We start from the raw sequence: 27,525 nt of genomic DNA on the forward strand, positions 1-27,525 counted from the left end.
CCTAGTGGTATTTTACATGGGCGCTTGGATATTTGGCCATAGGGGTGGCCGCTCAAATGTATCTTGATTTTTGTATATGACTCTTATCCGTATTTAATATCCGGAGGCAAGGGGGGTGATAAAACGCATGAAATCGGTATTTAACGTATCTGGATTTTGGGTTTAACTACATTAATTGCACGTTAAATAATAAAACCTCCACTCTTCAATTTGGCCAGTTGGAAGTTTTTAGGTGAAGTGCACCATACTCAAAATTTCCATGCTTACCTTGTTAACTGCAAATCCCAATCAAAACCTCTGTAATAGTATAATATATAGATATATAGAGTTCCGTAACTCATGGAAATACCGTTTGATTGGCTGAATTGGGGTATTTTTGGCGAATCAAATTGTGAGGTCGATTTATTGCCACTTCACATCAAAGAGTCAAATTTATGTGTAACTTACGTCGTAGGCGACATCTACTACGCAGTACTGTACCAGTCAGCACTGTCGCTGCCCACATGCTTCATGTCCGGGCTCGAGTTTGAGCGGATCAAGTTGCGGTCGTTGCTGAGTTTGGCAGCGCAGAACGGCCGTACACCCCACTTGTCCATGGCGTTCGACAGCAGCACAATGTTTCCGCGACTTCTTGTATGCTCGTTTCCCTGTCATCATGAAAGTTCTAGACTACGTAGCGCATGCTTGCAGTGGCCTTGTCACAGGAGTCCGTGGCGGCACCGCCGCATTTCGAATCATCCAACTGCTTCCCCGCCAATCAAAAAGTCCTCGTCGTCTCGAAATATCTTGATTTGATTGGCTATTGAAATCACTTGTAAGAGGTTTTCATGGGTCACTGTATCCAGTTATGGAGGCTTTTCAACTGCCCGTCGCCAACTTCCATCCGACGATGGTGCAGCACGTCGGCACCGACGGCGCGACAGTAGCGGCAGATGCCAAGCAAGAGGATCCGTCAAACAACAACCACACCTCGCATGATAGCAATTCAGTCGGAAGACACGCCGTGTCGTTGGCCAGCGTCGTCGACTCCATCGGCGATTCTATGCAGGCAGCGCTACAGAAAGTACTCGAGTCGTACGGCGGGCCATCAACCATGCTTCAACAACACCACCACCGCGAGAACAACGTCGATGGGAAGGACGACGTCCTTGATCTCGTGCAGCAATTGACATGCAGTCGCCGAGCCGAACGCGCGTTGCGTGAGAAGGTTGCGACGTTGGAGTCCGCCAACGCCCGGCTGGTCGACTCATTGATGTTGCATCATCTCTTGCGTGCAAAACTTAAAGACGAGCTCATCCATGAACGTCTCGTGAGTTTGGATCTGAAGAAAGAGCTCGCGGCATGCACGGACAAGCTGGAGAAGACGGCGTCTCAACCAACGGCGACGGCGGACGACGTATGGAAGCAATCGTCGTCGGATCGTCCATCTGGTTCCATGGACAAGAGCGCGCCGCCGCCGCCGCCGCCGCCTACGTCACTCTTCCATTATTTCACCTCCGACCTCCCGAGTCACGACGAGGATCGCGGGTCGTTGTCGTCGCCGCTCTCGTCCAGCCGCCACAGTCTCATGGATCAGTACCTTCCGTCCACGCTTCTCTTGGACTCGCCGTGTGTCACGCCGCAACAACCGCCGCCACCGCCCCAAATACCCGAACCCTCCTCTCACGGGGAAAATTCCCCGTCTCCCACTCCAGCGTTTTCCCTGGACAACCACGATAATATCACAGCACCACCACCACCGACTCGCTTGGCAGCACTTGGTGACCTCTTCCCCGATATCCCAGTCGAACAAGTCCATGCCGCGCTGCTCTTTTCCCGGGGGGATGCCGCGGCCGCCATGGACAGGCTTGTGCGCGCCCACCCGTCGTTTCATCCCAGCAGCAACCGCCATCCGCCGCCGCCCCTTCCCGCGGCCCCGCCCACCGCCGCGCTCAATTGGAAGACCGAGTTGTGCGTGTACTTTCTTCAGGGCAAATGCAACAAGACCCGACGCACGTGCTCATTTGCCCACGGCGAGACGGACCTGCTGCCGCGTCACCATCCCCCCAACAGCGCGGGGGCTGCCACGTCATCAGGACATTTCAAGACGCGGCTGTGCCCGTTATATTTGGACGGCGGGTCGTGTCCGCGGTCCCGCCGCGACTGCCCCCTCGCGCACGGCGAGTCGGATCTTGTGCCCGCTCCTCCAAGTAGTGTCGTCCCATCTGCTTGTTCGTCGTCGTCAGCGGCACCTCCATTGCCGCCGCTGCTGCCGCTCCAACTTGCCCAGCAGAACCATCTCGTTCACAACGGGGTTCTATCTAGCCAAGCTCCACCGACTAGCAACGGTGGCCTTGGTCCCCGGCTGCAAAACTACAAGACCGAAATGTGCTTTTATTACCTCAAAGGATGCTGCAACTACTCGACCGAAGAATGCCGGTTTGCCCATGGCGAGAGCGACCTCCGCACGATCGAAAGCAACGCCATACATGGATCTTCCACCATGCAGCTCTCGGGTAGCGCCGCCGCCATGGTGGACTGGAGCTCGAGTGGAGGAGGTGGAACCGCCATGAACCTGCAGCATCAGTTGTTGTACCAGCAACAAGCGACGTCGTCGCGGGCACACGGCAGTGGCATGATGTTGCCACCGCCGCCCCCGCCAGGCCTGTATCCTCGATACATGGCCAAGGACGAGATGACTAAGCGCCGCGCAACGATTCCTGCACGGCGCGAAAGCATGAATGCGATGCCCACATGGACCTCGCATCCCACCCACCAGCAGCAGCAACAACCCATGGACTACTAGGCCGCCATCGTCCCCCGTGACTTCCTTTGCTCTCTCTCTCTCTGCATATGTAATAGACAACTAACCTAATGAAGTATAACTTAATGTGATTCGTTCCGCGTCATGCGTCCATGTTGGCGGCGTGGCGCCTCTCCAGGACGACCAAGTGCCGTGTGATTGGTGGATTGCGCGTGGTTATCCGGATGTTATCCGGATGCGCGCCAGGATTCAGCGCCTTATTCTCTGTGTACGGGTCAAGAGTGTGGACCATCAATGGACCTGTGGCGCGTGGAACTCAAGTTCCAAGGCATGTGCTGCAACCTCGTGGGGAAGCTGCCGGTGGAGAAGCGGCACTACCTCAAGGACTTCCCCACCAAGCTCAGTGTGAGCATGAAGGCCAAGTACACGGCGATTCCGGCCACGAGTTTCTTCTGCAAGTTTGCGTCCAAGGACGCCACCGACCTCGTCGAGTACCTCAAGCGTAAGCGCATGGCGGCCTGTGTGACCTTTCTCTACTCCAAGTACATCTTCACTCTGTACCTCGTGGTGCCGTCGGACCTGCCGCAGCTCAAGTGCCTCCAGCGTCTCAAAAAGACAGGCGCGAACGTCGAGTCGCTGTGTCGCAAAGACGACGGCGTCGTGATTGGCGTCCTGAGCCGCGAAATCAACAAGGTCGCAGAAGACAGACTGATCGCGAAACAGATGCAGCTCCAGGAAGCGGCTCGAAGCGCGCGCAAACTCGGCTCGACCGTCGGCGACCCCTTGTTGGAGCTGGAGCTGTTGCTGCAGCGCCTGCCCACGACCAAGTCGGCGATTGACGTACGTACATGTTTTGTCGATGGAAGAATGGCATGAGCGATGGATATTAAGTTGTGCGTTAGCACTGCGCATTGTTCATGGTCAAGCAGAAACATCGCTTCGACGACGTGTGGAGCCGCGTGGTCGACGCCATGCTCGGGTTCGACCAAGGAAAAGGCCGACTGAACGTCGTGTTCCTCGCGCATGAGGTCATCCGAAAGGTCCGCGGCGGCACCAACGACGACCAGGACAACGCCGCGCTCGCGTCGTCCGGCTTGGTGCGCGCCGGCGAGCGCATCTTTCACAAGCTCCTCGATGCTCTCGACACGAAATGCCGGCATTCGGTACACACCTTTACTATATATATATATTTATTTATTTTCTCAAACGCTTCATGGGTATTTGTTTTGTAATCTGTCATTTCACCTAAATAGACTTGGACTTGAGAGAGAGTGAGAGGCGTTGTTTCACCAACTATTAATAGCTTTCGACTCGATTGTTGATCCTGTGCACATGATACGATCCAACGATTAGTATATATATATATATATATATATATAGATGGAGTAAAATTTCGTGTGGTGGTTTCTCGTTGGAATTTAAATCGATTTGATTGGCTACGTCAAAAAATGAGCTCAAAATTATTATCCAATCAAAACCTTCTCAATACAATTCAACAACCAATCAGATCGATTGTGGATCGGTTTGCGCGATTCGATTGCACCCAAATATTTGTATATCAAATCGACAATCTATACATGTGGTTTTGTTTGGATTGGCAGAAATTCGACATGAGACGTGATTTGATTGGCTAATCGATTACTCTCCCGACTTTCGATTGACACGAATATGATGTAGACCGTGGTGAGCGAAATCCTGGCGTTGTGGGCCAAGTGGCAAGTTCGGTATGATGCCGACATGGACGTGCCAACGACGGACCCGCTCCTTGTCGATGACGTTATCCCGTCTGTGTCCACTGTATCGCAGATATCGTCCTCACCGCCGCCGTCAATGTCGACCGACGGCTCGACGTCGTCGCAGGTTTTGGCAGTCATGCGGCGGCACCACATCACCCCAGGTGCATGGGAAATCTACTTGTCTCGCGCCAACCCGGACGAGCTGTTTGAAATCGACCACGTGCTCACGTTGAACGGCAACTACAGCTCCTTCTTACCTCCCAATGCCCTCGACGGCAGCTCGGACGTGCTCGGCGGACACAACCGGCGGTTCTCTGGCGATGCGTTTCTGCATCGATATGTGAAGAAGAACTTCAAGCATTTGATCGATACACATCAGACAACGTCGTCTGTGGACCCCGACCACATGCGCACGACCGCCGACGTCCTCAAGGAGGCGCTTGTGTGCTCATGGGAGTTTGACGCTGAAGCCACGCGTTCCATCTACAAGAGTGACAGTGCATTCATCGACGAAAGCTGGCGCAAGCTAGAGGCGCGAATGCCATGCGACAACCTGAACGCGTACATTATGAGCTTTCTCAAGCGATGCAACCACAACCTGTATGCGACCAATCCCGCATTTGTTGCGCTCTCGGCTGCGTTGGCCGATGCTAGAATGACTCCTAGTACTAGTACTACTAGTAGTAGGAGGTTGCTGCCGCCGTCGGGTACCAACAACGATGACGAAGAGGCCCCCAAGACGACAGACACCCCAGACAACATGGACGAGGTGGACCAGAAGATCCTCGACGGCATTGTCCAAGTATGGGGGCCGCAACTGTCGGCGGACGCGACGCTCAAACTCCGGGAGCTTCCCGCGGCAGTCGTACGGCGGCTGGCCAAACAGGCCGTGGCCGCATGTGTCGATGGAAAGCCCCCGGCCATGTCACGACTGATTGTCCACGAAGCCAAGCAACAGACCAAGGGCAAGGGCAAGTGGTGGTCGCCTCGCATGCGCGCGACGATTCAAGACGCATATCGCCGACTCACGGGCGGAAAGCGGCTTGCCGACGACGACATGAACCCCCGTCCATCGTATGTATCTCGTAGTTGTTACTGTACTGACACTTGGATGTAGGCAACGCGCCAAGGATAGTACTACTACTAGTACTAGTACTAGTAGCGACAGCACAGACACTACTAGTACGGCGGGGGGTCCATTGACAGACGACGAGTTGGCGGCGTTGAAAGCGCGGATTCCGAAACCGCCGACGCTCAAGTTTCACAAAGTTAAGCGAAAAGACATCCAGCGCGTGGAAACCAACATCAACGGCACCATGGGCATGGCCGTGTCGGGGATTCCCAACAGTGGCCGCGGCATGTTCAACCTGTCCGAGCATGCGTGGCCGGCGTTCTCGGTCGTGTGTATCTTTGGGAGTCGGCGCATCTCACAAGACATGCATCACGATGGCTTAAACAAGGTCGCTCGATGCGGCGAAGTAGGCGAGACATTTGTGGTCGTGAATGGCGAAGTGAAGGAAGTAGACAAGTTTATGGACCAATATGGCCACCGCCTGATCGAGTACGACGGTCTCGTGGATGCTGAAGGGTCCATGGGCGGCTTCCCGAATGACCGCGTGTACGAGTACCCAGAGGAACACTACTGGGACGCCAGTGGGTTCTACAACAACACCATCTTGTGCCCCGGATGTATCGTCGACCCTGCCAAACCAGAGAGTAAAATCGTGCTTGATCAACTGTACCTGGTCACGTGGAAGCCCGTGGAGCCTCTCCACGAGTTCTTCCTGGCATATGGGACATCGTACTATGAAGAAGACGACCCAAACCACCCGAGAAAGGTCATCAAGAGATAACATATAGTATACGACCATCGTGGCATATCCATTTTGTATATATATATATATATATATATATATATATATACGACATGGCGCACGCTGATGTGTAGGTGCATATAGTAGGTACAGTATACTACTAGTATTACTAAAGTAATACATACATACAGGGGTGATAGAGTTGTGGGTCAAATATTTTAATTTGTACTAAATCATACCTTTATAAATAGTACTACGTCCTAGTAATAGTATCTCGTCTCTTTAGCATTCTTATGATTGTTCCTACGTATTTGTATTATTGTCAGCATATATTTTACAGTCAATCCATTTGTTTCTAATGTTGTTAAAATACAGGGGTGATAAGTGTTGTGGGTCAAATATTTTAATTTGTACAACAAAATCATATCTTTATAAATAGTACTACGTCATAGTAATACAGTAATAGGTCTCTTTAGGCATTCTTATGATTGTTCGTACATATTTGTATTATTGTCAGCATATATTTTACAGTCAATCCATTTGTTTCTAATGTTGTTAAAATTATATACTAAACAAGAAGAAGGAAAAATACTAAGGGGTTGACTAGCATGAACTAGTGAGGGATGTTCGGCAGACGGGGCATGCGAAGTGGGAGAGTAACCATGGATGTACACAGTGCTCGTGAAACACGTGGCCGCAGCCGAGGGTCACCACCACTCGATTGTCCACCGACGAGCATACGTTGTCGCATAAACCAACGGGCATATCTGGCTCGAGCATGTGACGTGGTGACGGGGTGGCAGGGTCCAGACAGATGGAGCACAACTTGTGAGCATTCGACGAGTGGTTTTGGTTCGTACGTGGTGTACGCTGGGGTTGCTTCAACTGGTGCAATGCATGGGTGACGTGGACGTGTCGCCTTGATGGGATGTCCAGGAAGAGATGCAGCGCGTGTCGAGCGGCGCCGACGGCCGCGCAGTCCAAATCCCGACCCGTGGTGGCATCGAGGAGGTCGTTGACGAAGGTTTCGACGACCCATGTGCGCTGGGTGACGACAGCGTCCACTTTCAAGTCAGACGACAGGTCGAAGAAGCGCGACTTGATGGCAGGCGGGCGTGCAGACGCGAGTCGGCGCAGTGGACCGCAGCAGGCGAAGGTCGTGCACGGGTGCTCGAGGATGCAGCGTCGGACGTTGTCGTGGAGCGCCGCGATCTGGACATGCGACTTGCGCAGGGCGTACGTGGAAGCCGTGACTGCATTGTCCTGTACGAACACCACGTAGTTGGCGTCCATAGCCTTGAGTGGCGATCGGCTTGTGTTGACAGAGTGTTTGGGAGGCGAGCCTGGGGTCACGACCACCTCTAGGGATGGCGTGTCGTCGGCTGGAGGAGGGTGGTGATGATCATGATGGGATGAAGCGGATGGAACAGCATCGAGGAACCCTTCGAACGAGACAAACACCATGGCGATGTCTTCTCCCGTAACTAATGCAATCCACCTTGAGGGGCGCTAAGAAAACGGCCAAATATATCTGAAACAACCAAGCAAACATGGAATGTCAGCGGAACATGGATAATGGTTCAACCATCGTGGCTTGGGATTGGTTCATGATGGATCCTACGAGCCAATCACATCATTTCACTTTGGCATTGTATTGCACTCGTAGATTGTATGCCGCCCCGCAATTTCAAAAAAATGACGTGCAATTCCATATTGGTATTGACGTGCAAAGGGATACATGGCGGCGCTGTTTGGACCGTTGCCGGCGGTGAATCGGGAAGCGTTCAAATGGGTGCCGGACAAAGATACCGCCAAGTGCATGAACTGCCACGCGGATTTCTCCATGATCAATCGAAAGGTACTGAGTGAGATGATGGGAATACCTGCCTTCACGGGGAGGATTGCCGTGATGACTGACGGACGCGGTAGCACCATTGCCGCCGCTGTGGCCATGTCGTATGCTCCAACTGCTCGCCCAATATCCGCCGCATGTCTCCACAAGATCCATTCGTACGTGCTTCAGCAGTTTTCACTATCTCTCTCGCCTCCATCTTGCCGCCGTTGCTCCTTTTCATGGGATTGTCTCGGTCCCTTCATGAATTCTCCATAGCCGGTACGAGTGTGCAATCCATGTTATACGGCGCTGGACGAGCATTTGACGTCCACGATGGAATGGTCTGGCATGTCTGGACACACCCCCACCGAGGTACTAACTGGCTTCTTCGTCGCTCTCCACGCATGATCATCATGCGGGTGTACATTGTAGGCGGAGCGCACTTCGGAGCCTGTGGCCAACTCTGGCCGCGTGCGCATCGGTCAGTTGTATGTGAAAGTCGTCGAGGCAATTGGCCTTCCGTCCACAGATGCGATCGCCAACTCGATCACAAGCGACCCGTTCGTTAAAGTCGTGCTCACCGGTCGGTGGTCCCACGGCCAGGTGCGTCCTCCCTTCCCCTTGACAATCCTCCTCGTCATCATCATCATGTCATAGGAATGGTCCAAGGAACTGCAGTCCACGAAACTGACCAAGCGCAAGTCGCGCACACTCAACCCCCGGTGGCACGAGACGTTTGTGTTCAACGTGTGCGCGCCAGGTGCCGAGCTCGTGCTGGAGGTGTTCAACGCGGGCCAACTCACGCAGCAAGCCACCAAACTCGGCCAGGCCACGGTGCCCCTCGTGGACTTGATGGACCAGCGGCGGCACAACAAGTGGCTCGACTTGCAGTTGCCGCCGACATTGCACCGCCACGGCCTCAACAACGACGCCCGGGCCGGGCGCATCCACGTGCTGCTGCACTTCAAGTTCGCGCGCGTGGCCGAGTTTCTGTCGCACTTTACGGCCGAAGAGCGATACACGGCACCGTGGCCGCCGTTCAAAGCTGCGATCTTGTACAACAACTTTTGGATTTTGCTCGACGACTTGTGGCCGTACTTGGAGGTCGTGTGGAGCATCTCGCCAACACTCAACTGGGACCACCCGTCGCGGTCGAGCTTCGTCCTCATCGCGGTGCTGTGGATGTGCATGTACATCGAGTGGGTGCCCGTGCTCGTCCACGTAGCCATGATTGGCATGACCATCAAGAACTTGATCGTCGTGTCTGTGAAGATGGCCACGGCCGACTCGGCGGTGCCCACTCCTCCAGTCATGTTTCATTCGTCGTCCAATACGCCCTCCACGATGATGTCGACGGCGGCAGCAGCAGCAACGGTGCTCACATCATCTTCATATTCTTCGTCCTCGGCAGCTTCTCCAGTGTCAAGCATGGGCACTGGCACGTCGTCGTTATTAACGGCCTCGGTATCATCATCTAGCAGTTCTGCGGTGGGCGGCGGCGGCGGCACCACGTCGTTGCTATCGATGGATGGAGGCGCCCTGCATGACGACCCCCCACGTGTGTACTCCCTTCCGCAGGGGTTCCACCACATCACAGACAAGATGGCGCAAGTGACCACCGACGCCGAAACGAAGATGACGCTGCAGCGCGTGCAAAACAACATGGCGTGGTGGTCCGGGATCATCAAGTCGATCGAACTTATGTTCTCGTGGGAAGACTTCTTTTACACGCTGCAGATCTTCGTCGCGCTCGTCGTGAGCTGCGTTTTGCATGTGTTTGTGCCCAACCAGTATCTCCTCATGGTGTTCGTCGTGTACCTCTTCACCATGTGGACGGTGCCATTCGGCCTCTTCACGAGAGCCATCTACGGGCTCAAACAGGGTCTGTTGTCGCTGCTGCATCAGCAACGACTGCGCGCGCATCATGAGAAAACGGTGGAAACCAGTCGAAGTGCCGCGGCCGCCGCCGCGGCGAATGGGGCGCCGTTCGACTCGTCTGCAAGCAGAGTGCGACGTGGTCTGAGCATGAGTCGGAATGAAGTCGTGTCCAGGAAGGAGCACCGCTTTGGTGCCGCTGCCACGGCCTTGTCCCGTCGGTTTGCAGAAGAAATGAATAATGGCGCGTCGGCACAATAAGATCAAGCATATCCCTCGTTTTAGTGACCCGATTAGTCAAAAGTAATAATGTACATCGAAGTAGTATGTACAGAGTTCATGGATTGCATGCTTTGCGTATGACTTCAAGTCATTAAACAGAGGTCGGGGATTACGCGCGCGCAATTCGGTCAAACGTTCATCACAATAATACCTCGCTTTAGTGACGTTGAAGTCATTCGTTCGGGTATTATACTTTCCAAAATGGCACCTCGTTTTAGAGTCGTTTGATCATTGTGCCAATGCCAATGTCATTAATATATAAGTAGTAAAGAAAATTTGAAACACTGTTTGGCCATTAAACCGAGGGAGGAGGGGTGGCGTATTGTTTTGTGATTTCGGTAGCTATCCGGACGAACTCGTCGGGGTGTTCCACAAACTGATTGAAGCAGTCGATGCCGAAAGACCGCGCGGTCGTGCCGACTGTCGGAGGGGCGTCCCGTGCGTTATAGATGGGAATCATGAGCTCAGGCTTGGGGTCGCGGAAGAGGAGCACGAGGCGCTCCAGGAGGGTACGGCTTCGCCAGTCTACAACGATATCGTATGTCGGTGAATGAAGGGTTTCAGGGCGGTAGTACCTGGAGTCCACATCGAAGCAAGCCATTCCGTGGGAGCCGTGCCGTCGAGTAGCATGATAAAGTTAACGTGGTAGATGCGTGTTTGCAACGACACTATGGGTGGTTCGTATGGGTAATCGTGGCCAAACCTGCATTGGTTGAATAAGAACGATGGCACGAGAGAAGGGAGTATGTGTGTACTGGAAGTGGAATCGAAAGACGCCGCCGTCGTAGGGAGTGTCTGCGGGACCTTGAAGGAACACGGTCCACTGTCGCATGTCCTCTGGACATGATCAACATGGCATGTTCAAGTTGGTTCGATGATGATGATGATGCAGGTAGCACGCACGCTTGAACGGCACGACACGGCATCCCTTCACGGGATTGTCATCCAGGGCGTGGAATTCTTGACGAATCTGAAACGCCTGCTTGGACATTTGGACGAACTTGCTCAACTTGTTTGACTTGCCACGGCGTAAGTTGCTCATCATCTACTCGACTCCACAATCACTCGTTCAAGTCCATACATATTGGATGAACGCATCCCTTTACCAGGACGAACTCGTTGAACTCGATCTGTCCTGACCCGTTCTCGTCCACGATCGCGATGAGACTCAGCAACTGCAAACCACGAATGGATCATTCCATCTCTCGAGGATGTCATCCCACGTACCTCTGCCTTCTCCATGTGGATATTCATCGACTCCATCAAAGTGGACAACTCGTTTGCATCTACCCGCCGTATCAGTCGTCGTGATAGTATGCATCGCATGATTGAGAGTACCAACACCGCCATCTCCGCTCGTGTCGAATTCTTTGAACTGCATGCCATATTCCGAGACGACGATGACGCATTCCTTTGCATGATGACGATACTCTGTACCTGCTCGAGGAACTCTGCCATCTCATGGACCGAGAATTCCCGCCGAAGGCTGTCGGGCACGTAGTACATGTCCTTGGTCGCCGCCATGTCCTTTCGCAGCCCCGTTCCAGATTTGAAACCGCCAAGTTATCCGTACAATTGATCATATCCGGATATTCAACCTTGACAGGATTTATTCATTTGCACAGGTCCATTCACCGCTAATTCCAATTCCACCAAGCAAACAAATATGGGCGGTGGGAAGCGACCGGCGTCGCCGACAGAGCTCTCTGCGGCACATGATGATTCCACGAACAGCGCACCTTCGTCACCTCGGGAACAAGCATTAGCTCTTGCAAAGAAGCCCAGGACGGACGACAACGAGCCGTTCCCGCGATCGTTGGAGATCGTCCCCGTCGATGCCAAAGTTGTGACCCTCACGTCACGATCCGATGCCGCTCGGACATCCGACTTGCTAGCGCCGACGATGCTGCTCTCTGGACATGGCGCTGCAGTCTATTCGCTTGCGTTCAGTCCATTGGGCAAGACAGCGGCATCCGCGTCATTTGATCGGTCCATTTTCCTGTGGACTGTCTATGGCGAATGCAAGAACTACGCCGTCTTGTCTGGGCATAAGAACGCCGTGCTACAGGTCCAATGGACATATGACGGCAGTTCGTTGGTGTCTTGCTCCGCCGACAAAACCGTCGGGCTGTGGGATGCCGAGGCCGGCACGCGACTCAAGAACTACCGCGGCCACTCGGCCATCGTCAACAGCGTGTGTCCAGTGTCCAAGGGACCGCAGCTGCTCGTGTCTGGGTCCGACGACAGCACGATCAAGGTAAATGTTCATCATCATCACGTCGTCACCTCCCGTCCTCAACGTTACGAACATGTAGATCTGGGACGCCCGCATGAAGCGCGAAGTGCAGACGATTGAAGAACGCTTCCAGGTCACGGCCGTGTGCTTTGGGGAAACGGCGTCGACGGTTTTCTCGGGCGGCGTCGATGGCCTTGTCAAGCAATGGGATCTGCGCAAACCTTCCGACACGAACAACCACGGCGTGCCGACACCTGTGGAAATCTTAGCCGGCCACAGCGAGATCATCACGAGCTTGCAGCTGAGCCCCGACGGCAACTTTGTGCTGTCCAACGCCATGGACAGCACGCTGCGCAAGTGGGACGTGCGGCCGTTCTGCGAAGGCGACCGGTGTCGCATGGTGTACTACGGCGCCAAGCACAGCAACGACCGCAACTTGATCCGCGCCAACTGGAGTCCGGACATGAAGCACATTGGCAGTGGGAGTGCCGACCGGTATGTGTATATCTGGGACGCCGAGACGGGCGCGCTACGGTACCACCTCCCAGGCCACGCGGGCAGTGTGAACGAAGTATCGTTCCATCCCAACCCGTCCGAGCCCATCGTTGGGTCGTGTGGCAGTGACAAGAACATTTACTTTGGCGAACTGCTAGAATAATATAGCATACGAATGAATGCGATTTTATATATAGATATACAGTTCACACGGTTCAAATGTCCCCTTTCGACCACGGCCACGTATATATATACAGTTCACATGGTTTAAATGTCCCCTTTCGACCCCACGGCCACGTCACAGGTCGACACCGCCAGACGCGGGGATAACGCAATCAGTTGCGACGGACACAACGCAACGACGCGATGGCGGGCGCCGGCGCTGCAGTAGATGACAGAAGCCTCATGGACGAGAGACACATCCACCACCACATGCACGCGGGCTTGGCAGCGGAGCCCCACGGGACCAATACTGCCGCGGCTGTACCCAAACACATGCATCAAGTCCTACAGACAGTTCTCGTGAGATTACTAGTACTACTAGTAGTAGTTAGTATATACATACTCGTTCCGAAGTCAGGGCCATCGTATCCGGACAAGCGGTGAGAAAAGTAGTAGCCACAAACGCTTGCAGTTTGGGTACGTCGATGGTTTTGTGGAGGTCGAGCACGACCGCCAAATAGTGTGAAGTCTGCTGCTGCCGAGTGTGGACAGTCCACGCCACGGTCTTGACCATAACTCCATGACGAGGATGGTCAGGAAGGGTATAGAACGAGCCAGATAACCCCCACGACGTCACTGCCGCTGCCACGTCATCTTCGCCCAGATACGATTCTACCATCATATAGTGTGAGTTCATTCGCAATGTTGACACGACCCGTACGAAGATGGTGCACCACCCGCCACGACGACGGCCATGAATTAGTGTGAACCCTTGTTCCAGGCGGCGGGTCGTCACAAGTAGTACTAGTACTACATATAGAAGGTTCGTTGAGGTCGGCTGTAAAGTAGAGCAGCAACACGCGCACGATATGAGCGTCCAACGCGGCATACTCGACTTGGGCCTACAATCGATGCACTCTGTCACACGTACATATATATCACTAATAAACGTACGGCTGTGAGTGGTCGGGCGGCCCAGTCCGAGCACTGCTGGTGTTTCGGCATCGTGTGGTTCAAGAACGTGAAGGCGAGAGAGGCGAGGCCGACGCCCGCGAGCCGCCGGACGCGGGACATGGCGACCCGTCGGAGGTCGATGCAGGTCCAGTGGGGGGACTGAAAGGTACGAGCCAATGCAGGGTACGACCCCACGAGGCGATCGAGGTCCCCCGAGACGCAGAACCCTGTCACAACAATCCACGGTCGACACAACCTGTCAAACACGGCCGGCACTGTCACACATGTCGCCATACAGTCCAACACAAACACGTGGCCATTTGGAAACGCCAGTTGGACGACCGTCACCCCCAGGTCGTACAAGTCGTCGTTGTGTCCATCTACACATGTGGGGTTGGTCGTGAACGCGCGAGGCCGCCACTCGCAGTCCAGCCCCACGACTACCATCGTCTTGTCATTCGTCGCCCTGTCCATCCACGTGAGCATCGTGTCAATCTGCGACGACGTTTCGACCAAGTGCACTGTCAGAGGCGTGTCCAGCGTGGCTTGCACAAGAGACAGCTGGTGGGCGTGGTCGGCAATGTCATGGGTCGGAATCTGCGATGACGTGGCAGGCAGATGCCGGCGGGCGGCTTTGGCAGATGTGTGCGGGTGGTTCACATACACGTGCGTCAGTTGACTGGATCGACGCGACGCCACATCCCATCGCTGGGTCCGCCCAAACGCTTCCGCCGCCGCGCCGCCATCCCGCCCGTCCAACAACGTCGACAGGATCTGGCACGCCACAGCATCGTCTCTAATGACATTGTCTTTTATAGAGTAGTAGAAATATTATATACTTGTCCAAATTCACTGAATATATCTATCTATATATATATATATATTATCAATACTATTACATACCTGGGCAAGGCATACGCCGCACACAAGTCGACGGCCGTGGCATGCCACTTGCCCTTGTGTTGTGGCTCGAGCATGGCGAGAACGACCGTTTCGACCCACAAAGTCGTCACAGAATCAACTACCACTTATCATGTTGGTGGTCGTGGAGATACTATATGCGATATAGTTTCAGTAGTATTACTAGTAGTACATACCTTGGTCGTGGCGTGGGGACGATGCTATAGCTCCTCCTAGAACGTGCTTGGCTTTGAGCAGAAACCGCACGCTCCACCACTGATCCGGATGCGTGCATGCGACACGGTGCGCCATGTCCATCTGGTGCGCTAGGGTTGAGTCTTCATCGGAGGATGTTTGGCTGTCCAACGATATCGCAGACGCCACGTCCAATATCAAATGCCCCACACGGAGCACAGTCTTTACAGTATGTGACGACAGCGTCACAACGGCCAAGACACACTTGACCAGAAACGCGTTGGCCTGTTCATATTCACTCTGTCGCATCATATTCCATATCGCATGAACCGTCGCGCGCTTGATAGCTGCATACGTTGGCGCTGTGCCATCTCCTCGTCCTCCTTCTTGCTTGTGTGACAGCGTTAGCGCGTGCAAGATATGTTGCACCAGCTGCATCGCACGCAGGTCCATATGGACATTCTCATGATCGTCGTGGACTCTGTCACAGTTGGTGTCTGTCAACCACCCCTTGAATAACAATGTGCTGTCGTCCCTTGTCTTTTGTATGGTGCTGTCTGATACCTTCATCTCAACTACTACTCCCTCCTCCTGGGGTACTACTAGTACGCCAGAACTCTCGGCATTCCTTGGTTGCGTATGGTGGTGTTCACAGCTCCACGGCACGGACTCGGCCAGCGCACCGTTGAACAACGTTGACTTCTGCTGTCGGCGGGTGGACGACGATTGTGCGTACTTATTCAGGACAAACCCCCGACTGGCTTCCACGTACAACATCCTCTTTCGCTTGTGCTGGATCGGGTTGGTCATGTCGTTGCCAGCAGGATCATCATCTTGGCGGCGGACGGGGTCGTCGGCGCTGGATGAAGCATGCAATTCCGCCACGAGCAGCGGCATGGCCGTCGGGTTGTGGCTGAAATGGCTCGCCAAGACCGAACACAACGCCTGCCAGTCCAAGATTGGGATTGGATCCAACCCGAGGTTGGTGTCACCTGGGAGGACCCACACATTATCTGCTCCTTCATGTTCCTTATCATCATGGAAGGAACACGAGGGAGATGGAACTGCCACGACCGGACTGAGCCAGTGCAGTTTGGGCAGAATGGCCCAGCGGGCATGCGATGGCGCGGCGCGCACGAGGTCCGCGGCGTAGTCGACGCTCCACCATCCTCGCAAATGACATGCATCGAGGTCGTCTGTGACAGCGATGGTTGATGCGGAGGTTGTCGATGATAACTGCGACAACGGGTAGAACAAGTACCCGCGGAGAAGCATGTGGGATTGCACATGGTGATCATCTACTGGAAGTACCGCAGATGTACTAGCCGCAGCATCCGGATAATCGGATGTGCAAGCAGCAGCATCCGGATGGTCGTTGTCCGAGGAAGAGGATGCGAAGTGAGAGCGGAGCCACGCGCGGACCACGTCAAAGCGGCACATGTCCAGCTTGCGTGTGACTTCCGTAGCTCGCCATGCGAGGTTTTCCCCTTGATGTGGCCCTACAAAGTGTTCGAGTTGAATGGATGCACTCGAGTCGGCGGCGTCGGTGGTTGAAGATGTTGGAGCGATGGACGTGAGCAAGAAGAACTTGATTGATGCTTCCCAGTGCATGTCTGTAAAGTCCGAGGACGAGGATGGAAGGAACATGCGGAAGACAAACTTGAGCTGCCCCACCGTTCGCGATGTCTTGGCCGTCACGAGCTGCTGACCGACCACAAGGTGCTCGACGCGCCACGTCGGACAGTGGCGAAGCCAGAACTCCAACAGCGATGCAAAGTACACCCCGAGCGCCAGCGACGCTCTGTCCCGCCGCTTCTCTAGGGCGATGTGATGGGAGGGTATATGTCGTAGGTTGAGGTACGTACCGGATAGAAACGCGTAGAGAGGAGTCGGGTCGTCGTGCAAGTCATCGAGCCATGTCTGCGTGGCCTCTTGACCCAAGATGCCCTGCGTCACGTCCGCCGGAAGGACTTGGAAGCGCGACGACAGGAGATGCGGGCTACTGAGAGACCATTCCAGGTCCTTCACCACCTTCCGTCGCCGCCGCCGTCGCAAGCCTTGATCGTCGTCCACCACCATGGGTGACATCGATTCGATTGTTAGCGCGGAAATGCTGTGTTGTAAACCTCGACGAATGAAAGCAAACATATTTATTTAATTAGGAAAAATAAAATACACCACACTCCGCTGTAACCAGTGCATTTGCACCTAGAACCCATCCATTCGTTTTTAATTTCCATGACATTTATTTTGACTTACCATCTTATAGTGTGATTCCAAGTAACCAATCAGCGTGAACTATTTTTTTCCAACAGGGTTCCCTCCAAAACCGACCGACCTTGCTTGTTGGCGCCGCGCGAAGATCGATGGACGACTCGGACGACGACGTAGAGATCATCACGCCAAAGAAGAACCAGAAACGCAACTTTGTCGATGACGAAGACGAGGCGGGGGATGTGGCGGCGGCCATGTCCCAACAAACAGACGACGAAGTGATCGTGACCTCTGCGTCCAAGAAACAGAAGCGCATGGTGGTGTTGGACGAGTCCGACGACGAGACCAAGGACGACGGCGACGACGCGATGCCTCTCACGTCGTTCCGTGACTCGTTGTCGGGAGTGGGGAAAGCTGCATCCCCTGCCACGAACCGTCGTCACAGCGTGCCCGCGGCGTCCACACGCCGCCAAAGCAGTCGCCGTGCATCCCGCCGTCTCTCGGATCGTGGCGTGCAGAAGGAAATCGAACACGTGGAGCTCAAACAGAAACTCAAGCGCAAGAGCCTCGACACATGTCTGCCCAAGCCGGCCTCGGACGACGAGTTTGTCGGCGAGTCCGACGACGATTCCGAAGGGTTCGTCGTCGACGACGATGTGGTCGAGTACATGAACGAAGACGAGAAGCCCATCCTAGCTGTCGAGGACGAAGACGGCGAAGATGACGAAGATGCGATGGACGTACACGGGTCCAAGGAACCCATCGACTGGTTCCGCATCTACCTCACGTACATCGAAGAGTGTCTTGTGCGTTGTACCCTCTTTTGTCACAACTGTCCCCCTAATTGTCACTGTAGCTGGACGAGTCGTTTGAGACGAATCCGCACATCCCGGCGCTGTTCAAACAGTCGATTCAACACGTGCGTTCATTTATTATCATTTATTATTTATTCATCCCAGCGCGGTTCAAACAATCGATTCAACACGTGCGTTCATTTATTATTTATTATTTATTCATCCCGGCGCTGTTCAAACAGGCGATTCAACACGTCGGTTCATTTATTATCATTTATTATTTATTCTTGCATTTAAAAAACACTTTGCAATCATAGGTCGAGCGCGGACTGCTCCAACGACGTGACAGCCTGCGTGGCAATGTCCACTGGCCGTCGGATCTGGTTGAAAGTATCGACACAATGCCGCAAGTGATGCAAGGTGAAGCCGACGGCGACCAGCTCTGCTACGCTTGCAATCGCAGCCGCCACCCCGCGCATTATTCGGTACGAAATAGATGAAAATGGATAAATGAATAGATGAGGACGGGTATTTGATGATAGATGTCATTCATGGGCGTGGCATGCCACGCCCCCGATTTGTACCGAAAGGGCTGGCGGCAACAGTACGTAATATAATATATATATTTGATAGTGTGTGGATATATATATATAATATTTATTGACAGATGAAGTTGATCCCATCCATACCTTGTAGTTTGTTTGAATGCCTCGAAGCGGACAACAACACTCGCGTGGACTACGACCTGGGGAGTATGTGCTTTCAGGTAAAAACGAATCTAACGATATCTCATCCTTTGATATATATATATATCTTTTGCGTTCATCACTCGTCTAAACATAAAACCTATGGGTTGTATGTAGCGGGTGTTGTTGTACTGGAGTTTAAACCAAGCCAAGCGACAGTGGTGCAGCATTGTATGGCGCAAGATCGTCGAGTACGTATCTATTCATGTCCAGCCTTATTATTTATATCTGGAGAAATATATTTATGAATACATTTCTACCTTTTGCGATAGTTTCATTTACACATTTTGAGATATATTTTTTTATTTGGACAACCTTGCGTTTGTTATAGACACGGGGGCAAGCGTATTCCCGCCGACGACCGGGAAAAGGTGCACAAGGTAAGAATATAAATGAATCATTTATTCTGTCCCTCATTTTCATTTATAAAACCCACGACATTAAATAGACAGAGTATGGCCGGTACAAGAAGCTGTTGGGCATGGTGGACGGCATGGAGCTCAAGGAGAGCCGCCAGCTCACGCGGGTGGGAAATGTGTGGCTAAATGTACAGCAAATGACCAAGCATTCGACCGGGAAGGGGCGGCGGCGCGGCGACTTGGCTTTGCTCGACGAACAAGTCGCAGAATCAACAGAAGATTCTGACCATGATGTTCTGGATAACGAGCTAAAGGAAGGCGAGTGTTCGCCGGCGAAAAGCAGCCCCAAACCTGCGACACCGTTGCCGGCAGACGAGTCAGACATGTGCTTGGTGTGCCATAAGCGGCGGCGCACCGGCGGCGTCCTCCACGGGTACTACGTGCACGTATACTGCTGCTTTGAGTGCGCCAAGATGCTCAAAGATAAGAAGAAACCCTGCGCCGTCTGCGCCCGACCCATGGAGCGGGTCATCCACCTCCTTCCTCTCAACGACGAAGAAGCGGCACGAATTCGGCACACCCACGGTTGAGATACTAGATATAGATATAAATACTAATGTTAGTAGATATGGTGGTGTGTTGATTCAAAACTGGCGCGGAATCTCCAAATCGATTTGAGATAGGTATAATTTGGAGAACGTGTTTATAGAGGTTTATCAATTTATAGAATATTTTGGCGGCTATCTCAAATCACGGTCCTTTTACCCACTTTGAACTTCGAGTTAATCGTCGGTCTCGCGTCAGTTCCGTGACACTTTTTGGGACCCTTGGAGGGTTCCTTTACTCCAAATTGCTATTATAATAGTGTTTCTTACTAATCCATTTTTCGTTTAAGTTCAGGTTATTTCTGGTATATTTCGTCCAACACACAACTGATTCACGCCATGCGTGTTATGTTCACCGAACATTCGATATATTTCGTCCAAACCCTACTTCGTCTCATTATATTTCGACTAATGTCTGGTATATGTCCCCCCCAGGCGTTGTTCAATATATTTCAAATGATTTTCCATCTATTTCGATTTTCGAAGCAAATCAAGTAAATCGCAGTTGGTGGATACTTGTCTAAATCATACTCCGGAGTAGATACTTGAAGGATTGTGCTTTCGAGCTAAAATTGATATTTTAGGTAGATTCGACGAACGACGTCAAATCCACCTGAAATCGTCGAGATGTCATTTTACTTGAACTAAATATACTCACTGTGACTCCGATACAACGTTGAACTCTTTGTGAAAAGGAGAAGGCCTGTAATTTGATTGATCTAGAAATTTTTTTTCGAAAATTTAATTGGCTACTTCGATCTGTCGATTACTGCGTAGATTTATCGAAAAAGATGGAACATCATTTGAAATATATTGAACAATGAATGGGGGGTGACATATACCGGAGATCAGTCGAAATATAATGCAACGAAGTAGGGCCTGGACGAAATATATCGAATGCTTGGCGAACAAAACGCACATGGCGTGAATCAGTTGTGTGTTGGACGAAATATACCAGAAATAACCTGACTTAAACGAAAAATGGTGTAGTAACTGTAATGAGGAGAATGAATGCAGTTCGTAGCACTTAAAATCATGTCGAAATTCATATCGAAATTCATATTAGTGTTGATGGAAAATGAATTAAAAGAGTGGAAATATCCATAACTTTGGCTATGAAAACAGTTCCGAGCCAATTGATTTTATTCAGTTATCTGTCAAAAATTGCATCTGATTGACTGAAAACAGAGTGATTGTTTCTACCAATCATGCATCGTGGCACGGAACCAAATAAATACGTAGAACGTTAATACTCACGAAGTATATTCTAATAGGGACAGTATGTACTTTTAGAAGAAAATTCCACCAATTAAACCAATCAAAGCAAGCCCAGGCTCAATCGATAGAACTTGATTGGCGGAATATTTCTATGTAACCTAACCAGGGCCTACACTGCGCGCCACATGATTATACCCACACATATTTTCGCTCTTCCTTTTTGACCAATAAGCGATTGAGCTGTTCCAAACGTCACAAATCGATGAGTTTGATTGGTCGATGGCACTGACATGCAATTTGCCGCCCATCGTGCACCAGTTTGACCAATCTGGCCGACTGGGTTCAAAACCTTGCGTCACTCGAATAGGCCCATTCGGAAAATTTGCTTTGGAGGTAAATTCAACCACACTCACGGCCTTCTTTCCTCACCAATACTACGTAGAACCTTCTAACAGCTCCATCTGTTTGTCGCAATGGGTCTGGGGTCTCTTTTGAGTCCCATGGAGCAGGACATTGTCTTGGCTCTCCGACGGCACGGATTGAGGATCCGAGCCATAGCTGTCGAGATTTCTCCATCAACAAAGGCCGTCCGCACCTTTCGGAAGGACCTGGAGCAGTATGGAACAAGATTCAAACGAAGAAAGGCGGGCCTTATCATCGGACGGGAGTACCGTTTGCTTGTTCGAGAGGCATACAAGACAGGCTTGTCAGCTCGAAGCCTTAAGACAAGTCTAAATTTGGTGCCTCTCTTCGAACATACCAACGGCGTGTACATCACCATGTTCAAATCTGGGCGCCAAAATCAAGTTTTAGTATGCGACAGATGAATTAAGGGGCAGTCGTGATTTCACCACGTTATGAACACCACGTGCACTCCCTGCAAGTGAGACTACGTAGCCTCTATATTAGAGACTTTTAGCAAGTGCGAAATCTTGACTTTCCAGACTTAATCTTCGATTCGAACTTCGAAGCTTGCAGACGTTGCTCGGAAACAGGTCTGAAAAGCGAGGAAGTCATCACACTTTTGGCCTCGAAGTCCGCAGACATCTGACTACTTTCCGAGCCAATGAAATTGCTCTATTGAGTTTTGCTTGCGAAATCTCCACACCAACATGCTCCGACTCGCTTCAGCCGACGCATAGGTAGTTAAGACTATGTAGTGTTAGGATAGTGCACAAGCGCGGGTATGTACAGTGATGCAGGACGCTAGTCTGAGTTTGTAGCTCAGGGCAGTACATCACAGTATACTCCCCGCCGCCACTCACCAAGCCACCGATGATTGCCGCCGGATCACCCTATGCCAAGGCATGGACGACGGGCGGCGAGCTCGGTCCTGACTACGTAAACCTATGTTTGTCGCCACGATACTTGACGGCCAAACAGAGGGAGAATCTTGACTCAAGATCCTCAAACTTCGAAAGCAGTGGGCGTTAGGACCGCTGAGCTAGTCCGAGTCCTTACAGTCCAAAGCGTTCGATGACTATCGTTTCATAACGTCGCACATGATACACAAATCCACATTCTACACGCCCTTATGTGTCTCTCGTTGAATTGCGCGCAATGAAGTCATACCGGTAGGCAGAGACTAAGAACAGGAAAAGGAATAATGGATGGTGTTGGCTTGGTGTGTCGGGATTTACTTTTCAGACTTGCTAAATCTGAATTGTTCAAACTTCCAACTTCAGACATCGATAAAATCGAACGAAGTACAAAGTATGTAAACTACTCACATTTCGCACTTGCTAAAAGTCTCTATTTATTGAGTACTTTCACAGTTTGAGTGCTTAGAATACAACATGGGACAATGACGTCGCCAGAAGAGCGTGCATGCGTCGAAACTATTCGTCGACATGGACTGTCGATCCGTTCCATCGCTAAAGAGCTCGGACGCAACAAAAACGCCATCGCTGGCTACCTTAAGAACCCTGAAGGCTATGGAACACGTTTTCGGGGCATTGCGAAGATTGCTGTCGTTGGCAGGGAGTATCGTCTGCTCATCCGAGAGGCCTCCAACACTGGACAGTCTGTTCGAAGGCTCAAAACCGACCTCAACATTGATGCGTCCCTGCGAACAATACAACGAAGACTCAAGGAAGCACCTACAGTGACCTACGAAAAGAGGAAGCACACTCCGATGCTAGGCAAGGTTCACATGCAAAAACGAGTCAAGTATGCTCAAGGCAACCTCCGAGAGCCAACCAATTGGACTGAAATCATTTCGTCTGACGAGAAGAAATTTAATCTCGACGGTCCAGTTGGTTTTCAGTTCTATTGGCATAACCTTCGGAAGGAGCCTGAGTCATATAAAAGGCGGAGACGGTGTTATGGTGCTTTTCCAGCTCCCCGTGTGTCCGAGCTTGCGTTCCTGAGGGCTTCCAAACGGCCGAGAAGTACGTCAACACTTTGGTAAACTACTTGTTTTCCTTCGGCCATGCATTTTACGGCGAAAAATTCACGTTCATGCAAGATGGGGCCTCCATACACCGTGCACATCGAACCATGGAGTTTTTGACCGAACGAAATGTTCAGCTTTTCGACCATCCAGCACTGGCACCGGACCTCAATCCCATAGATAATGCTTGGGGTGTTCTTCGGCGTGCAGTCTACGCAAATGGCCGGCAATTTACAACAAAAAGCGAGCTTATCCTGGGCATCAAGAGAGCGTGTTGGTCGCCCCTACCTGTTGACACTTGCCAAGTCGATGCCAAATCGCCGTGTCGAGGTTATTCTGGCTCAAGGAGCGAAGATTGACTACTAGGTAGTGATTTTATGATAAATCATTTCGAGTTGTTATACAAAACTGCCACTTTCTTGATGTGTCCCTTAGTTGCTTGGCGCGGGTCATAATCAAATTTTTGGATATACAAGAACAAGCAATAAGTTTTGAGGATATGAGCCGCGATGAAACGTACTGTTTCATATTCATGCACGTAAATTCTGAATTGCACAAGCAGAGAACAAATACACATCGGCACAGGTCGAAAATTGGAGGTGTCCCTAATTGGTTGTCGCGCACTGTAGGGACATCTTTAACTACTCCTACAACCAACCAGTCACTCCAGATTTCGACACGATTGCTACCATGTCGACACCCGTCAAAACCCATTTCTCGAAAGCTAAGGACATAATGATCTTGCGGGAGGTCAATACCAGGCTCCCATTCATAGCAAAGCGAGGTTTCGTCATGCTGGCGTGGAACACTGTGGCCGACGGCGAGTCGATGAACGACGACTTCGCATGTCCAGGGATTCGACGATAAACGAGCCCTTAAGAGGTTCATTTTGCTGATGGAAGGTCACCGCATGAACGTCGGCACGTGCGTCCGGAATCGACGAAGAACATGACGAAAAGACCCAGTAGCTCGATAAGCATTTGGCGGCGTATGAAGATTGGAAGTCTCAAGACAAAGCTCGACTCGTCGAAGCCCAGGAAGAAGCTGATCTGATTGACAACATGGGCGTCACCATACGTGAAGAAGCATTGCAGGCATTGGGTAAGCGCAAGTCGGCAGCAATGGATGGTGATGGTACAGGTGCCGGGTGCGGATCTGGTGGTGGCGTCGTCATGAAGATGATGAAAATGTTGCACGATGACAGTACTGCTGACCTCGAATTTCGCAAGCACCAGTACGCAATGGATTTGAAGGAGCGGGAAACTGTGCGCGTCATGGAGTATGAGGAGCGTCAACGTGAAAGAGCAATGTATAGGGAACAAATGCGCCTGCAGCATGAAACCTTTGTGGCAACTTGCAATCCAAGAACCATAACTTTAGAAACCAAATGAATTATTCTAGTTAAATGTCTACAATATCAAGCGTGTCGAGACAAATCTCAAGACTTGGTGGATCGACGTCAAAGTACTGATTAATTTGATTTCCTCCAAAGTAACAGCAATGACAGTTCGTCAACAACATAGCTACACTAACTACTCCGGGCACCGGTGACAATCGAATTTTCGACAGCATTTTGAAGGTATTGAACGACCAAAGTGTTTTCACAACTTTGAAATTCGACTCGACGGACTGGCGAACACGACTCATCAACTTTTTGGGAATTGCTGAGTCCGTTACCTTTGAATCCAGACAACAAAAACTGCGACACGCAGTAGGCAGGATCACCACAGTTGCACTTCTCCGAAAAGATGTTTGAGTTTCGTGAAAGAAACTGGAGGAGGCTACTTTCATGGAGAAATGTCGTGTCGTGGCGCCGTCCTTCCACCGGGCCAAAAAAGTGAACGCAGAGGTCATCGGGAGCAGCGATGCCTTGGTAATTTAAACAGTGCATACGTTTATGACCACTGTAGATTTCCTTTTGTAAATTGTCGCCGCTTCCCGTTGGTCCAATCCGACACACTTGGAGCTTCGTCCCATCGATAAACCCAAAGAAACGAGTGGTTGGGGCACCCCGCGTGTTGATAGCGGCGCAGTATCGCTCCATGGTTTTGGCAACAAGGTTTGTGTTGAAGTACAGCAATGGATTCCACCGCTCGTACAACTCGTTCACGACGTGAAGGAAAATGTCACATCGAACCGAACGTGATCGCCGAAACGTTTGCGCCATGTCGAAAAAGCGTGTCGGAATGGCCAAACGCGAGAGAACGATGCACAACGCCTCGTCGCGTAACACGCGGTTACGGCTAGAGGTAATGACTACATCAGGTATGTCGAGGAGGAAGGCAAGCGTCTGAATGCCAGCCACATCGAAACGGAAGTTGAGAATTGCGTTGGAGTCGGGCAATGCTGCTGAGGTCAAATCGTACGTCAGGGATGATGGGTCGCTCAACATTTTGCGAGGCCAAAATGGCCATCACAACGCGCACTGTCGATCAGTCTTCGCGAGCTGCAGAATGGCCACGAGTTCTTTCAGCAACAGCACCATTAAATGGAAGTGGGAAAATATCCGCATAAACCTTGTATCCGGTTTAGTGTAGAGAGAACATGCAAGATCAAAAATAATTGTTAGTTCCTACACGTCCTGGCCACACCGCTTTTGACACAGTCAACTGTAGGCGTAGTCCCTGGATAATGTGCAAAATCTCTCTACTGTCGTGTCCCTCATGGTTATACATTATCTGCAAAATGAAACAAGGCAAGTTGACAAACTCGTGAAGCCCTCGGAGCTGATGTAAAGTTTGGTCTTACTTTTCATGTGCTCATAATGGTTCCAAAGAGTCTGTGCGTTCTCTGGTGGCAAGATCATTCAGCTATTGTATCGACTACTGAATAGGCCGCCGATACATATACACGCACCTTCATTATTCCTTCTGACAATAGATTTACAGTTAGTCTTTATCAAGTCATCAGCAATACTATTAGAATTATCATATGTACAGTATTCCGAGTAGTGCCGATCTCTGGTTGGTCAATCGCATTGTGCTTAGAATTAGTAGTTCACGTCACACAACAACTAGCCAATAGGTAATTGACTGTGAATCAATTCGTTTGGTGGAGATCTCTCGTGAATTTGTTGTAGTTCCCATAAAACACTAACGTGACCGATCAGTGATCCGCCAAAATTTGGATTTTTTCCTTCTTCAATTACTCAGCGGCTATTTGTGCTAGAACAAAGATGGACAACATTCTGATAGCCAATTTCAAGTGCTTTCACAAGGATTCAAAACCGATCGGATCTGACAGTTCAAGTTTCTCCAATTAATTTAGAAAGTTGAGCAATTTACACAGTCGATCGGTGATCCGCCAAAATATATACTTGAAGTGAGTATTGAATTCAGTTTAACAAAATCCAAAATCTTTAGCTGAAAATATAATATGATAAAGGTATATTAGTTTTAGAAATGTATGAAGTTTTGAAGTATTGACAGGTTGGAGTGTTGGACAATTCGTGCATGACAATGCAATTCACACATGACGACGACGTGTCATTCAAAGTCGACATAATGATGGACAATGTACACTTGATATTGTCATCCTACATTGAATGCGTTGGACAATCATTGCGTTGACATAGCAAAGTTCAAACCAAGTGTATATGGGGATTCTAATCTCTCATTGCTCAATTTTCCTCCTGGTGCCCAGTGCGGGTGCCAGCGGCGTAAAGTTCGTCACCACCAAGTCGCGCCTGCGTTCGCCTAGTACCCACATACCGTCAGACGTCCTTAAACATGGCGCAGTCTTGGGGCAGGACAATGGTTAGCTAGTGAAGATCATTCTTCGAGGTGGGCACGATACCTTTTGGAATTTTGAGTGAGTACTATTAGTCACTTAAACAAAATAATCTTTCTACTATCGTCTTTGCATTTTACACGAAATAATTAGTTCTAAGTTAGCGTTATTTGCAATAAAACTCAACTTCAAAATATGACAATTGAGAAATGTAATGAACAGCCGTATAGACAATTGAAAAA

At 51.1% G+C, this 27,525-nt stretch overlaps 10 protein-coding genes across 27 annotated transcripts; 6 read left to right on the top strand and 4 right to left on the bottom strand.

The window, feature by feature from the left end:
• Nucleotides 1-847: 847 nt before the first annotated feature.
• H257_11177 (hypothetical protein) lies at nt 848-2,927 on the top strand (the record flags this gene model as incomplete). Its single annotated transcript, XM_009838030.1, has 1 exon — nt 848-2,927. The coding sequence occupies one exon, from the start codon at nt 848-850 to the stop codon at nt 2,783-2,785; it is 1,938 nt and encodes a 645-aa protein (XP_009836332.1). The 3' UTR covers nt 2,786-2,927.
• Nucleotides 2,928-3,007: 80 nt separating this feature from the next.
• On the top strand, nt 3,008-6,359 carry H257_11178. Of its 2 annotated transcripts, XM_009838032.1 has the most exons (4): nt 3,008-3,583; nt 3,646-3,906; nt 4,421-5,553; nt 5,597-6,359. In XM_009838032.1, exons 1-4 carry the CDS (start codon nt 3,038-3,040, stop codon nt 6,330-6,332), a joined length of 2,676 nt encoding a protein of 891 aa, XP_009836334.1. In that variant the 5' UTR covers nt 3,008-3,037; the 3' UTR covers nt 6,333-6,359. The 2 variants fall into 2 exon arrangements, with proteins under 2 accessions (XP_009836334.1, XP_009836333.1); XM_009838031.1 differs by having other exon boundaries at nt 3,008-3,906.
• Nucleotides 6,360-6,782: 423 nt separating this feature from the next.
• Nucleotides 6,783-10,329, top strand: H257_11179 (hypothetical protein). 6 transcript variants are annotated; one of them, XM_009838034.1, is made up of 5 exons: nt 6,783-8,151; nt 8,223-8,303; nt 8,404-8,499; nt 8,560-8,730; nt 8,785-10,329. In XM_009838034.1, exons 1-5 carry the CDS (start codon nt 8,032-8,034, stop codon nt 10,261-10,263), a joined length of 1,947 nt encoding a protein of 648 aa, XP_009836336.1. In that variant the 5' UTR covers nt 6,783-8,031; the 3' UTR covers nt 10,264-10,329. The 6 variants fall into 6 exon arrangements, with proteins under 6 accessions (XP_009836336.1, XP_009836335.1, XP_009836339.1 ...); XM_009838033.1 differs by having other exon boundaries at nt 8,223-8,499; XM_009838037.1 differs by having other exon boundaries at nt 8,223-8,730.
• Nucleotides 6,785-8,303, bottom strand: H257_11180 (hypothetical protein). Its single transcript, XM_009838039.1, has one exon. It carries the CDS (start codon nt 7,755-7,757, stop codon nt 6,897-6,899), a length of 861 nt encoding a protein of 286 aa, XP_009836341.1. The 5' UTR covers nt 7,758-8,303; the 3' UTR covers nt 6,785-6,896.
• Nucleotides 10,330-10,554: 225 nt separating the features above from the next.
• On the bottom strand, nt 10,555-11,831 carry H257_11181 (hypothetical protein). 8 transcript variants are annotated; one of them, XM_009838040.1, is made up of 8 exons: nt 11,722-11,831; nt 11,623-11,659; nt 11,512-11,570; nt 11,391-11,459; nt 11,188-11,329; nt 11,040-11,121; nt 10,860-10,987; nt 10,555-10,809 (listed from the first exon to the last, which is right to left on the bottom strand). In XM_009838040.1, exons 1-8 carry the CDS (start codon nt 11,806-11,808, stop codon nt 10,580-10,582), a joined length of 834 nt encoding a protein of 277 aa, XP_009836342.1. In that variant the 5' UTR covers nt 11,809-11,831; the 3' UTR covers nt 10,555-10,579. The 8 variants fall into 8 exon arrangements, with proteins under 8 accessions (XP_009836342.1, XP_009836346.1, XP_009836343.1 ...); XM_009838044.1 differs by lacking the exon at nt 11,623-11,659; XM_009838041.1 differs by having other exon boundaries at nt 10,555-10,987.
• Nucleotides 11,832-11,914: 83 nt separating this feature from the next.
• Nucleotides 11,915-13,229, top strand: H257_11182 (hypothetical protein). Its single transcript, XM_009838048.1, has 2 exons — nt 11,915-12,541; nt 12,600-13,229. The coding sequence occupies exons 1-2, from the start codon at nt 11,951-11,953 to the stop codon at nt 13,176-13,178; spliced, it is 1,170 nt and encodes a 389-aa protein (XP_009836350.1). The 5' UTR covers nt 11,915-11,950; the 3' UTR covers nt 13,179-13,229.
• On the bottom strand, nt 13,181-17,330 carry H257_11183. 2 transcript variants are annotated; one of them, XM_009838049.1, is made up of 8 exons: nt 17,092-17,314; nt 15,836-17,043; nt 15,557-15,736; nt 15,229-15,511; nt 15,035-15,152; nt 14,132-14,927; nt 13,581-14,079; nt 13,181-13,522 (listed from the first exon to the last, which is right to left on the bottom strand). In XM_009838049.1, exons 1-7 carry the CDS (start codon nt 17,312-17,314, stop codon nt 13,828-13,830), a joined length of 3,060 nt encoding a protein of 1,019 aa, XP_009836351.1. In that variant the 3' UTR covers nt 13,181-13,522; nt 13,581-13,827. The 2 variants fall into 2 exon arrangements, with proteins under 2 accessions (XP_009836351.1, XP_009836352.1); XM_009838050.1 differs by having other exon boundaries at nt 13,581-13,849; nt 13,899-14,079; nt 15,229-17,043; nt 17,092-17,330.
• Nucleotides 17,331-17,540: 210 nt separating this feature from the next.
• On the top strand, nt 17,541-19,975 carry H257_11184 (hypothetical protein). 4 transcript variants are annotated; one of them, XM_009838052.1, is made up of 8 exons: nt 17,541-18,246; nt 18,297-18,425; nt 18,552-18,719; nt 18,777-18,838; nt 18,931-19,000; nt 19,098-19,171; nt 19,312-19,360; nt 19,429-19,975. In XM_009838052.1, the coding sequence occupies exons 1-8, from the start codon at nt 17,593-17,595 to the stop codon at nt 19,927-19,929; spliced, it is 1,707 nt and encodes a 568-aa protein (XP_009836354.1). In that variant the 5' UTR covers nt 17,541-17,592; the 3' UTR covers nt 19,930-19,975. The 4 variants fall into 4 exon arrangements, with proteins under 4 accessions (XP_009836354.1, XP_009836353.1, XP_009836355.1 ...); XM_009838051.1 differs by having other exon boundaries at nt 18,297-18,359; XM_009838053.1 differs by having other exon boundaries at nt 19,098-19,360.
• A 2,991-nt stretch (nt 19,976-22,966) lies between these two features.
• On the top strand, nt 22,967-24,928 carry H257_11185 (hypothetical protein; the record flags this gene model as incomplete). Its single annotated transcript, XM_009838055.1, has 3 exons — nt 22,967-23,416; nt 24,523-24,833; nt 24,889-24,928. The coding sequence occupies 3 exons, from the start codon at nt 22,967-22,969 to the stop codon at nt 24,926-24,928; spliced, it is 801 nt and encodes a 266-aa protein (XP_009836357.1).
• Nucleotides 24,929-24,955: 27 nt separating this feature from the next.
• On the bottom strand, nt 24,956-25,946 carry H257_11186 (hypothetical protein; the record flags this gene model as incomplete). The annotated part of the gene is made up of 2 exons (XM_009838056.1): nt 24,956-25,038; nt 25,232-25,946. 2 exons carry the CDS (start codon nt 25,944-25,946, stop codon nt 24,956-24,958), a joined length of 798 nt encoding a protein of 265 aa, XP_009836358.1.
• Between the last annotated feature and the right edge of the window lie 1,579 nt (nt 25,947-27,525).

Source organism: Aphanomyces astaci (genome assembly GCF_000520075.1).
Source record: "Aphanomyces astaci strain APO3 unplaced genomic scaffold supercont1.32, whole genome shotgun sequence".
In the NCBI taxonomy this organism is placed as follows: domain Eukaryota; phylum Oomycota; class Saprolegniomycetes; order Saprolegniales; family Verrucalvaceae; genus Aphanomyces; species Aphanomyces astaci.